We start from the raw sequence: 12,295 nt of genomic DNA on the forward strand, positions 1-12,295 counted from the left end.
CTGGGTGGGCTCTCCATCATTATTCTGCACCTCTTGGGGGGGGGGGGGGGTTCACACAATTTTATTTGACCATAATTATGAAGTCGTGGCCACAAAAAGATTGACAAGCACTGGAACAGAGGCATTCCATGCAAATTTCTCTCATGTTTTATTATTTTGGATATCTTGAAAAGCAGACTGGCTTGGTGAGTCCTGAAGACTGGGTTGAGAATCCCTGTTTTAGATGGTATTTCCTAATGTACTGTATAAACAATTAGGATCCCCCCCCCCCCCCATGTGCATTGCTTTGTACTTATCCATATTAAAATTCTTCTGCCATCAAGATGCCCAGTTCCCCCATCTTGTAAGGTCCTCTTATAATCCTGTGTCATTTGCAAATTAGATTACTGTACTCACTGCTCCCATTTGCACATCATTAATGAATGTGTTAAACACCACTAACCTCTTACAGATCTCCAGACAAATCTCACATGGCACAAATACAATTAAGATTTTTAGAAAAGATTAGACTATTCATGGATTGTAAGGAGGAAAACTCTGCCTATGTGACAGAACCCAGATAACAGGCATAGTTTGTGACTTTCTTTTTTTTTTTTTTTTACCTATTTCTAAAATGAAAGGTTCACAGCAACTTGTTTTCAGCAGCATTTTATGGCACACGACAATCCCTTCTAAAACGTGAAGAGCAATTCTATAAATTGGTGCTTCAGCCTAGGTGCCCCAATGCCGTGTGATTAGCGCCAATTAGAACACAGCATAAGGTCGGCATTGGTGCACACACTTATGCCATATTAATGACAGGCATAACTTGGCATGCCTAGGTATTCCAAGTGACATGCATAGTTTATAGTATGTAATAAACTACACTGGGAGACACACCCATGAACCGCTCTTGCTATGCTCCCCTTGCAGTTAGGCACTATCTTATAGAATAGCGTCAACTGAACGTAGGCGCCTGTCAACTTGATGGTGCCTTTGATGTTTGTAAATGGCACGCCAATTTACAGAATTGTCCCCAATGTGTTTTCTAATCATTTATTTTGTTTTAAATTAGGGACCTTAGTAAACAAAGTTCCTTTGCTTGCCAAGGTCCCCCTCCTAGCAATATTTTGGGATTTTTTTTTTTTTGCCAATGCTGGTCAATGGATATTGGTTATAAATGGTTCCCAGTACCCGGTCAAAATAGCCATGACAAAAAAACCTTAAAAAAAAAAAAAAAAGCTCCCAAAATAATAGCCCCTGACATAACAGCCACTGTCAAAACGGCCTGCCCACAATACAGCCCCCCGACAAAAGGGCCCGATCAGGCTGCCCAGAATATGGCACTGCATTTTTTTTCCTAATAATCTTACCTTGCTAAACAGGATAAGGTTGGAAAGACTATGAAAATGATAATATTGTTTTTGTTTTTTTTAAATTAGCATGTTAATGGAAGAACAATTTCCTTAAAAAGCAGAACGGATCATGAATAGCAGTTGGTAGCTATAGAATTGTGTTTATTTATATATGCTTTATACAATGCAATACTGGTAGGAGCCTTTATCGGTGAAGATTTCCCTTGTAGTTTATCGTCTTTTTTTGTGATGTGTTATTTTTTTCTAGGGGGCTATTTGTCTAGGGGCTATTTTGTCAAGGGTTGTTTTGTGGGAGGGGCTATATTGTTAGGGGCTGATTTGTGAAGGGCTATTTTTGTTACAAGACTGTTTTGTCAGGGCTTTTTTGTCTGGGCTATTTTGTCTGGGCACCATGGTTCCCTTATCCTGCTGTACCTTTCTTCAGAAAACTCTTAGCAATGACTCCTATTTCCCACAATGGCATTACTACCTTAATAAAAATGGATACTACCTGTAGCAGGGCCCAACCAAAGAGCTTGGCATGCAGCAGAAGCTGCATTCAAAGCCCCAAAGTGAAAGGCTTGGCCACTGTGCAACAGTGACACCTACTGACCTGGCTCATGCATGTGTATGCATACTGGGGTTTGCTGGTTGGTGGGCACAAGCAAGGACTGTTGCTGTGATATTGGAATGAAAGGGGAAAATGGTAAAAATGTGGGAAAACACCTGTAGTTAGCACCACAACAACTAATTGAGAAGGAAGTCACTAGACAATAAAACAAAATGAAGAGCTAGAAAGTTTTAAGTGAGAAAACACTTCTCTAGCACTTATTTGGGCATTAGCTGTTAAGTCCCTAGGATGTTTCTATCAAAAAAGCAAGAGCAGCCAGCAGGGTCCTGTAATATCTGAATTTGCTTACCTTGGCACTGGTGGAGTGGGGCATGGCCCCTGAAGAGCTACTGCTACTGTATCCAGGTCTATATTTATACATAGTGGGAGTTGGAGGATTGTCTTTTGACAGCATACTGTTCTCTAAAACAGACAGTAACAAAAGCAATTACTATCCACTACTTGAATCCAGACACAAAATAAATCACTCAGACTTAAGCCCACACTACCCTCTGTTCATTAAGTAGATTTTTCCATGCCAGACAGCATCCCCTGCTATTTCTGTACTAAAATCCTTAACTCACTTTCAGCCCTGTCGGTAATGTTCCTGACACTGAAGGAGAAGTATATACACACACACAGAGTTCTCCTAGCTATCTTGAGATATTTCTGCTTCCTGGGGAATAATCATTCCTACCCTCATTAGCTGCCAAGTTGAGTGGTGGCCTCAGCCCCATGTATCGGCTGAGATCTGGCTTCGGTGGTGGAGGAGGTTCAGCATCTGCAGATTGGCTTTCTGTCAGTTCAAGGCTCTCTCTGGACTGTGGGACACAAGGAAAAAAAAAGTGGAGAGATGTGAATTAAAAAAACAAACAAAAAAAACCACTAAAAGGACTGAACCCCTCACTACTAGAAGATTCTTCGCATGTACATTTATTTATTTACATCCAGAGCTGGATTAGGACATAAGCAAATTAGGTACGTGCCTAGAGCATGAATGTTTAAAGGAGACCCTGCCAGATGTGGTCAGGACTAACAAACTATCGGCTCTTTCTGGACTGTATAGATTTTGCATTAATGTCCAGAAGCCAGAACGATGGCTGATAGAGGGAAAACAAAACTGCTTTGACCAAAACCAAATCTGCGACCAAACTTCACTGCTTGGTTTTCATCCAAAACCAAAACTGGCTGCTGCCACGCCCTCAAACAGGAATGGCTCCCCCCCTTCCCAGGCCTGGGTGGTGATCTAGTGGCGCAGCAGGGATAGAAGCCTCAGTTTGCACCTGCCCATCCCAGCTCCAATCTCAAAATGGCTGCCATGAGACTGCCACTGGAGTTTACTACAACCATTTTGACTGAGGAGACGACATATGGGCTGGAGCAACCAGGAATCACTCCTGTTCCGACCATACCACTAGATCACCACCCAGGGGGGTCCTGGCTCTGAGAATGGGGGGATACCTCTATTCAGGGGGAGGGGAGGCTGCTCCTGTTCTGTGAGGAGGAGGAGGAGGATGGGGGGGGAGGTAGGGAGCTTGTTTCTGCTTGGGGGGGGGAGTGCTATGGAAACACAGCACAAAGTATCAGTTTCACTAGAAAATGGACTGGCATTTTCAGCTGAAACCAAAACAAACCCGAATACTGATTTCAGGCCGGTTTCAGTGTCAAAACCAAAAATCTGAAGTGTCCAGAGTAGCTCTGCAGTCCCCCCCCCCCCCCCCCCCCCCACCGCATGAATGAACCTGCCATGCCTGTTTCCAGTGTCACTAATCACCTTCCCCATAAGGATTCCTGATTCCATCCACAGAGAGGACTTAGGAAAGAGTCCACAGAAACTGTAAGTAAGATCTTGCCAATGGGAAAGAAGTGGGAGAAGGGAGGAACACTGAAGACAGCTCTAACTACAGAAATGGAGGAGATGAGCCAGGGAAAACTGCTGCCCTGGCAAGTCAAGCTTATGCATGAGGTGGGAAGATCAAGCTTTGCAATAGGCAGTGGGACCTTGGAGACAGTTGGTGAGTATTCCTGGTGGAGGGGAGCGGCTGCTGTAGGCTGAAGAATAGTGCTGGCGGCAACTATGGGATGGCATTCACCACATTAACAGCAAGCAGCAATAACAACACTAGAAATGCAAGTGTGTATTTGACTCCGGTAAGATATCCATCTTCTTGTTTACTATCATATTGTAATTTCCTCTCCTATTCTATTTCATATATAGACTTTTATAGAACTATGTACACCGCTCAGCAAGTTTGCTAATAAGCGGTATAACAAGTATTAAATAAACCTGAAACTTGATCACACTCATCTAGTTTCTATTTGCAGCGAGGAATGAGACAGGGTTGCTTCCTGTCTTGTTATTCACGTTGGTCATGGTACTGCTGGCCAAGTCTGTTTGAAATAATTCAAATAAACGTGTGTGGCAGAGATGATAAAATTAGTCATTTTGCAGCTATTTTACTTACTTTATCCACACCACTTACAGCTGTGCTCAATTTAATTCATTCCCTAAAGAAGTATGTGGCTGTATGCGTATGCGTAAAACTCAGGCTCTGAAGCATTAACCTTGGAAGAGATCTAACACAAAGGTTACTACTAGCATTCCCATTAGGCTGGGTGGCAGGAAGTCTTAAATATTCGGGAGTCCATTTAACAAACTCCAGGTTACCTGGATTGTAAGGGACCTGGAGATCTGGTTCAAACTATCCTTGTATTGGTTTACAAAGATTGCCACAATAAAAATGTTTCAGACTTTGCCTATTCCTGTCCCAAGAAGAGATCTCATGTCCCTCCAAAACAAATTATTAGTTTTCATTTGGGGGTGGGAAAGTCCCAGAATTTCCAGAAAGTCATTACATTTAGATAAGAAGAAAGAAGGGTTAGGGGTTCCAGATCTGATGCTATATCATCAGGCTGCACAATTGAGAGCTGTGGTGGAGTGAGCCACTTTGGTCCATGAAAAGGCGAGGATAGTAATAGAGCAGGAATTAACTGGCTCTACACCCTTAAGAGATTTGCTGTGGATTCATATAGCCTATAGGGCGAGGTGTACAAATCACCATTTGTGGAATATACTAGGCTGCTATGGGATACCTTGTTTTAAAAACTGATAGGTAACATATCTTCTTTGACCCCAATATGTGGTAAAATGCAGTGTTTCCTCTGGGGGGGTCTGAACTACGGATAGGCAGATAGCAGCCTCAGGATCTGGGCCAGATATGTGAAGATAGTGAATTGGTTTCAATTGCAACTTTACAGACCATGCAGCTCAGTATTATGCATATACTTGAGTGAACGTTCGCGTATTGAGAAAGGAAATGTGCAAGGAGCTGAACTGGTCAGAGTCCAAGTCGGTAGGACTGTGCGAGGCCTGATCTTAAACTTAAAGGTTTGATTTCTGTGATATATAAATTTCTTAACACTAGGTGATCCCATAGGATCCATAAGAATAGTTAGAAAAAGGAACTGGATGCATATATGGGAAGAAGAAGGGTATAGATTGAGAGAGAAATCATTAAATCTTCCTTTGCAGTACATATACAGGAAAATTATAAAATTCTGTATTGACAGGACTTAATTCCTCCTGAACTGGCACACTGCTTTCTGAAGCTGACAGATGGCTATTGGAGGCAGGGAACTACAACCCATATCTGGTGGACATGCCCAAAAATTCAAACACACTGGAAGCCTATCCGATTTGGACTAAGAAGGCTGAGAACTACAGACATACCCTTGGGATCCTGGGACTTTCTTAATCCACTTGAGAATCTCTGGTTTTGCCAAATATCAGAGGATCTGATGAAGCACTATTTGAACGCAGCTGAACAATTTGGCTTCCTTTTGCTCTGAAGAGCTGTTAATTGTATGTGTAATATGGAAAAAAAAGAAACTACAGGCCTGGCATCAAACTACATAGGACATTTCAGTCAGTATGGCAATATGGCAATCTTATACAGATATTTTTGCAATAAAGATGGACTGTGGAGGTATCCAAGATGTCGTCGGCAGCAGATGTGTGATAGGGCTCTCTCCAGTTGAGCTGCCAACTCACCTTTATTTTTCTATAAAATAAATTCTGAACATGGGCAAGTGAAAAGGGAAAGTACAGGTGGTTAACCAGTTAACTTTTTCCCTGGTCAGTCTTCTATTCTGCAATTTGCAGTACAGTCCTTAGTTACTAGTGCAACTGAGGCTCTCCTTGCTCTAACACTGAACCCTATTGACCTCCGCAAGCTCCAACTATGAGCTCCTGAACAACAGGATCGGCTGCAGGGTTGGCACTAGAGAACAATGTGATATTCACATCAATCATAACCACAGAATTGATGTCAGGGAGAACGGATGTGTGCACCATGAAGGGCTCCTTGCAGGAAAACTATCTGCCGAACTCAACACCCTGCTCAGTTGTGAGTGTTGCTCCCTTAGGGGAGCAGGAAATAGGAGGACTGTCATCAGGGGAGTTGACAGCAAGAAAGCAGCATAGGAAAGCGGAGGCTGGATAAACCTAATGTGATCATCTTACAGTCTATTAAGCAAGCTATTGGGCACCTTGCAGATACTGTGGGGAACAAAGTGGAACAATTGTAAAAGTCTGCAGACTGCCAAATCTAGGTGAATGATATGGAGGAGAGAGTGTTTCAACAAGAAAGACAGCTGAATGTATTAGAAATGAAGTTTTAAAATAGCTCTGTGTACAATCTAAATTGGTTGGTGATTGTGTCAGCATGCACTGTAAGCTGGAACTGCTTGAGAATAAAATGAGACATCTGAATATTACAATTCTGAATTTTTCTCCTTCACCTACTATTCACCTCCTAGGGTCCTCCTTAAGTGTTGAATATTCCCTATGGAATCAATACCACTTGTCCATAAAGCGAATGCTACATACCTGTAGAAGGTATTCTCCGAGGACAGCAAGCTGATTGTTCTCACTGATGGGTGACGTCCACGGCAGCCCCTCCAATCGGAATCTTTGCTAGCTCTCGCGCGGCCGTCTTCCCGCCCGAAACCGGCTCGAGCCGGCCAGTCTCGTATGTAGCAAAGAGATACAAGGGAAGACTCAACTCCAAAGGGGAGGCGGGCGGGTTTGTGAGAACAATCAGCCTGCTGTCCTCGGAGAATACCTTCTACAGGTATGTAGCATTCGCTTTCTCCGAGGACAAGCAGGCTGCTTGTTCTCACTGATGGGGTATCCCTAGCCCCTAGGCTCACTCAAAACAACAACCATGGTCAATTGGGCCTCGCAACGGCGAGGACATAACTGAGATTGACCTAAAAAATTTACCAACTAACTGAGAGTGCAGCCTGGAACAGAACAAACAGGGCCCTCGGGGGGTGGAGTTGGATCCTAAAGCCCAAACAGGTTCTGAAGAACTGACTGCCCGAACCGACTGTCGCGTTGGGTATCCTGCTGCAGGCAGTAATGAGATGTGAATGTGTGGACAGATGACCACGTCGCAGCTTTGCAAATTTCTTCAATGGAGGCTGACTTCAAGTGGGCTACCGACGCAGCCATGGCTCTAACATTATGAGCCGTGACATGACCCTCAAGAGCCAGCCCCGCCTGGGCGTAAGTGAAGGAAATGCAATCTGCTAGCCAATTGGATATGGTGCGTTTCCCCACAGCCACTCCCCTCCTATTGGGATCAAAAGAAACAAACAATTGGGCGGACTGTCTGTTGGGCTGTGTCCGCTCCAGGTAGAAGGCCAATGCTCTCTTGCAGTCCAATGTGTGCAGCTGACGTTCAGCAGGGCAGGAATGAGGACGGGGAAAGAATGTTGGCAAGACAATTGACTGGTTCAGATGGAACTCCGACACGACCTTTGGCAAGAACTTAGGGTGAGTGCGGAGGACTACTCTGTTATGATGAAATTTGGTGTAGGGGGCCTGGGCTACCAGGGCCTGAAGCTCACTGACTCTACGAGCTGAAGTAACTGCCACCAAGAAAATGACCTTCCAGGTCAAGTACTTCAGATGGCAGGAATTCAGTGGCTCAAAAGGAGGTTTCATCAGCTGGGTGAGAACGACATTGAGATCCCATGACACTGTCGGAGGCTTGACAGGGGGCTTTGACAAAAGCACACCTCTCATGAAGCGAACAACTAAAGGCTGTCCTGAGATCGGCTTACCTTCCACACGGTAATGGTATGCACTAATCGCACTAAGGTGAACCCTTACAGAGTTGGTCTTGAGACCAGACTCAGACAAGTGCAGAAGGTATTCAAGCAGGGTCTGTGTAGGACAAGAGCGAGGATCTAGGGCCTTGCTGTCACACCATACGGCAAACCTCCTCCATAGAAAGAAGTAACTCCTCTTAGTGGAATCTTTCCTGGAAGCAAGCAAGATGCGGGAGACACCCTCTGACAGACCCAAAGAGGCAAAGTCTACGCTCTCAACATCCAGGCCGTGAGAGCCAGGGACCGGAGGCTGGGATGCAGAAGAGCCCCTTCGTCCTGCGTGATGAGGGTCGGAAAACACTCCAATCTCCACGGTTCTTCGGAGGATAACTCCAGAAGAAGAGGGAACCAGATCTGACGCGGCCAAAAGGGAGCAATCAGAATCATGGTGCCTCGGTCTTGCTTGAGTTTCAACAAAGTCTTCCCCACCAGAGGAATGGGAGGATAAGCATACAGCAGGCCTCCCCCCAATCCAGGAGGAAGGCATCCGATGCCAGTCTGCCGGGGGCCTGAAGCCTGGAACAGAACTGAGGGACTTTGTGGTTTGCTCGAGATGCGAAGAGATCCACCAAGGGGGTGCCCCACGCTTGGAAGATCTGGCGCACCACTCGGGAGTTGAGCGACCACTTGTGAGGTTGCATAATCCTGCTCAGTCTGTCGGCCAGACTGTTGTTTACGCCTGCCAGATATGTGGCTTGGAGCACCATGCCTTGACGGCGAGCCCAGAGCCACATGCTGACGGCTTCCTGACACAGGGGGCGAGATCCGGTGCCCCCCTGCTTGTTGACATAGTACATGGCAACCTGGTTGTCTGTCTGAATTTGGATAATTTGGTGGGACAGCCGATCTCTGAAAGCCTTCAGAGCGTTCCAGATCGCTCGCAACTCCAGAAGATTGATCTGTAGATCGCGTTCCTGGAGGGACCAGCTTCCTTGGGTGTGACGCCCATCGACATGAGCTCCCCATCCCAGGAGAGACGCATCCGTGGTCAGCACTTCTTGTGGCTGAGGAATTTGGAAAGGACGTCCCAGAGTCAAATTGGACCAAATCGTCCACCAATACAGGGATTCGAGAAAACTCGTGGACAGGTGGATCACGTCTTCTAGATCCCCAGCAGCCTGAAACCACTGGGAAGCTAGGGTCCATTGAGCAGATCTCATGTGAAGGCGGGCCATGGGAGTCACATGAACTGTGGAGGCCATGTGGCCCAGCAATCTCAACATCTGCCGAGCTGTGATCTGCTGAGACGCTCGCACCCGCGAGACGAGGGACAACAAGTTGTTGGCTCTCGCCTCCGGGAGATAGGCGCGAGCCGTCCGAGAATCCAGCAGAGCTCCTATGAATTCGAGTCTCTGCGCCGGGAGAAGGTGGGACTTTGGGTAATTTATCACAAACCCCAGCAGCTCCAGGAGGCGAATAGTCATCTGCATGGACTGCAGGGCTCCTGCCTCGGACGTGTTCTTCACCAGCCAATCGTCGAGATATGGGAACACGTGCACCCCCAGCCTGCGAAGTGCTGCTGCTACTACAGCCAAGCACTTTGTGAACACCCTGGGCGCAGAGGCGAGCCCAAAGGGTAGCACACAGTACTGGAAGTGACGTGTGCCCAGCTGAAATCGCAGATACTGTCTGTGAGCTGGCAGTATCGGGATGTGTGTGTAGGCATCCTTCAAGTCCAGAGAGCATAGCCAATCGTTTTCCTGAATCATGGGAAGTAGGGTGCCCAGGGAAAGCATCCTGAACTTTTCTTTGACCAGATAGTTGTTCAGGGCCCTTAGGTCTAGGATGGGACGCATCCCCCCTGTTTTCTTTTCCACAAGGAAGTACCTGGAATAGAATCCCAGCCCTTCTTGCCCGGATGGCACGGGCTCGACCGCATTGGCGCTGAGAAGGGCGGAGAGTTCCTCTGCAAGTACCTGCTTGTGCTGGAAGCTGTAAGACTGAGCTCCCGGTGGACAATTTGGAGGTTTTGAGGCCAAATTGAGGGTGTATCCTTGCCGGACTATTTGGAGAACCCACTGATCGGAGGTTATGAGAGGCCACCTTTGGTGAAAAGCTTTCAACCTCCCCCCGACCGGCAGGTCGCCCGGCACTGACACTTGTATGTCGGCTATGCTCTGCTGGAGCCAGTCAAAAGCTCGCCCCTTGCTTTTGCTGGGGAGCCGCGGGGCCTTGCTGAGGCGCACGCTGCTGACGAGAGCGAGCGCGCTGGGGCTTAGCCTGGGCCGCAGGCTGTCGAGAAGGGGGATTGTACCTACGCTTGCCAGAAGAGTATGGAACAGTCCTCCTTCCCCAAAAAAATCTTCTACCTGTAGAGGTAGATGCTGAAGGCTGCCGGCGGGAGAACTTGTCAAATGCGGTATCCCGCTGGTGGAGATGCTCTACCACCTGCTCGACCTTCTCTCCAAAAATATTGTCCGCACGGCAAGGCGAGTCCGCAATCCGCTGCTGGAGTCTATTCTCTAGGTCGGAGGCACGCAGCCATGAGAGCTTGCGCATCACCACACCTTGAGCAGCGGCCCTGGACGCAACATCAAAGGTGTCATACACCCCTCTGGCCAGGAATTTTCTGCACGCCTTCAGCTGCCTGACCACCTCCTGAAAAGGCTTGGCTTGCTCAGGGGGAAGAGCATCAACCAAGCCCGCCAACTGCCGCACATTGTTCCGCATGTGTATGCTCGTGTAGAGCTGGTAAGACTGGATTTTGGCCACGAGCATAGAGGAATGGTAGGCCTTCCTCCCAAAGGAGTCTAAGGTTCTAGAGTCTTTGCCCGGGGGCGCCGAAGCATGCTCCCTAGAACTCTTAGCCTTCTTTAGGGCCAGATCCACAACTCCAGAGTCGTGAGGCAACTGAGTGCGCATCAGCTCTGGGTCCCCATGGATCCGGTACTGGGACTCAATCTTCTTGGGGATGTGGGGATTACTTAGTGGCTTGGTCCAGTTCGCAAGCAATGTCTTTTTCAGGACATGGTGCAAGGGAACAGTGGACGCTTCCTTAGGTGGAGAAGGATAGTCCAGGAGCTCAAACATTTCAGCCCTGGGCTCGTCCTCCACAACCACCGGGAAGGGGATGGCCGTAGACATCTCCCGGACAAAGGAAGCAAAAGACAGACTCTCGGGAGGAGAAAGCTGTCTCTCAGGAGAGGGAGTGGGATCGGAAGGAAGACCCTCAGACTCCTCGTCAGAGAAATATCTGGGGTCTTCTACCTCTTCCCACGAGGCCTCACCCTCGGTGTCAGACACAAGTTCATGGACCTGTGTCTGCAACCTCGCCCGGCTCGACTCCGTGGAGCCACGTCCACGATGGGGGCGTCGAGAGGTAGACTCCCTCGCCCGCATCGGCGAAGCTCCCTCCGCCGACGTAGTCGGGGAGCCTTCCTGGGAGGTGGCCGCAGTCGGCACCGCACGCGGTACCGACGTCGGGGACCTCACCCCGGGCGATGGGCCAGCCGGCGCCACGCTCAACGGTACCGGAGGCGCAAGCACCACCGGTACCGGAGGGGTAGGGCGCAACAGCTCTCCCAGAATCTCTGGGAGAACGGCCCGGAGGCTCTCGTTCAGAGCGGCTGCAGAGAAAGGCATGGAGGCCGATGCAGGCGTCGACGTCAGAACCTGTTCCGGGCGTGGAGGCTGTTCCGGGCTGTCCAGAGTGGAGCGCATCGACACCTCCTGAACAGAGGGTGAGCGGTCCTCTCGGTGCCGATGCCTGCTGGGTGCCGACTCCCTCGGCGACCCAGAGCTCTCGGTGCCGACGCGGGGAGGAGACCGGTGTCGATGCTTCTTCGATTTCTTCCGAAGCATGTCACCGGAGCTCCCCGGCACCGATGAGGAGGACGTAGAATCCATCCGTCGCTTCCTCGGGGCCGAGGTCGAAGCAGGTCGATCCCGGGGGGGCTGTACCGCAGGAGCCCTCAGGGTAGGGGGAGACCCACCCGAAGGCTCACCGCCACCAGCAGGGGAATGGACAGCCCTCACCTGCACTCCTGACGATGCACCACCGTCCGACGACATCAGGAGACGAGGTCCCGGTACCACCGACGTCGATGCAGCTATCCGATGTCTCGGCGCCGATGCAGAGGGCCGATGCCTCGATGCACTCGATGCACTGGCGGCCGAGGATGAAGGTCTGGACGCTGATGACGTCGATGCACTCGATGACCCCGGTGCCGATGTC

The 12,295-nt window shown here is 48.8% G+C and overlaps 1 protein-coding gene across 2 annotated transcripts in view; it reads right to left on the reverse strand.

Moving 5' to 3' along the window:
• ZDHHC5 (zinc finger DHHC-type containing 5) overlaps positions 1–12,295 on the reverse strand; it is a 155,575-nt gene that overhangs the window by 12,225 nt on the left and 131,055 nt on the right. For both annotated transcript variants that reach the window (XM_030186170.1, XM_030186178.1), the window contains exons 9-10: positions 2,642–2,765; positions 2,255–2,367 (exon numbers count right to left, since the gene is read on the reverse strand). In XM_030186170.1, the coding sequence (XP_030042030.1) occupies positions 2,255–2,367; positions 2,642–2,765 (237 nt within the window). The remainder of the gene's footprint in view (positions 1–2,254; positions 2,368–2,641; positions 2,766–12,295) is intronic.

The sequence above is a fragment of the Microcaecilia unicolor genome, chromosome 1, assembly GCF_901765095.1.
Source record: "Microcaecilia unicolor chromosome 1, aMicUni1.1, whole genome shotgun sequence".
Taxonomy (NCBI): domain Eukaryota; kingdom Metazoa; phylum Chordata; class Amphibia; order Gymnophiona; family Siphonopidae; genus Microcaecilia; species Microcaecilia unicolor.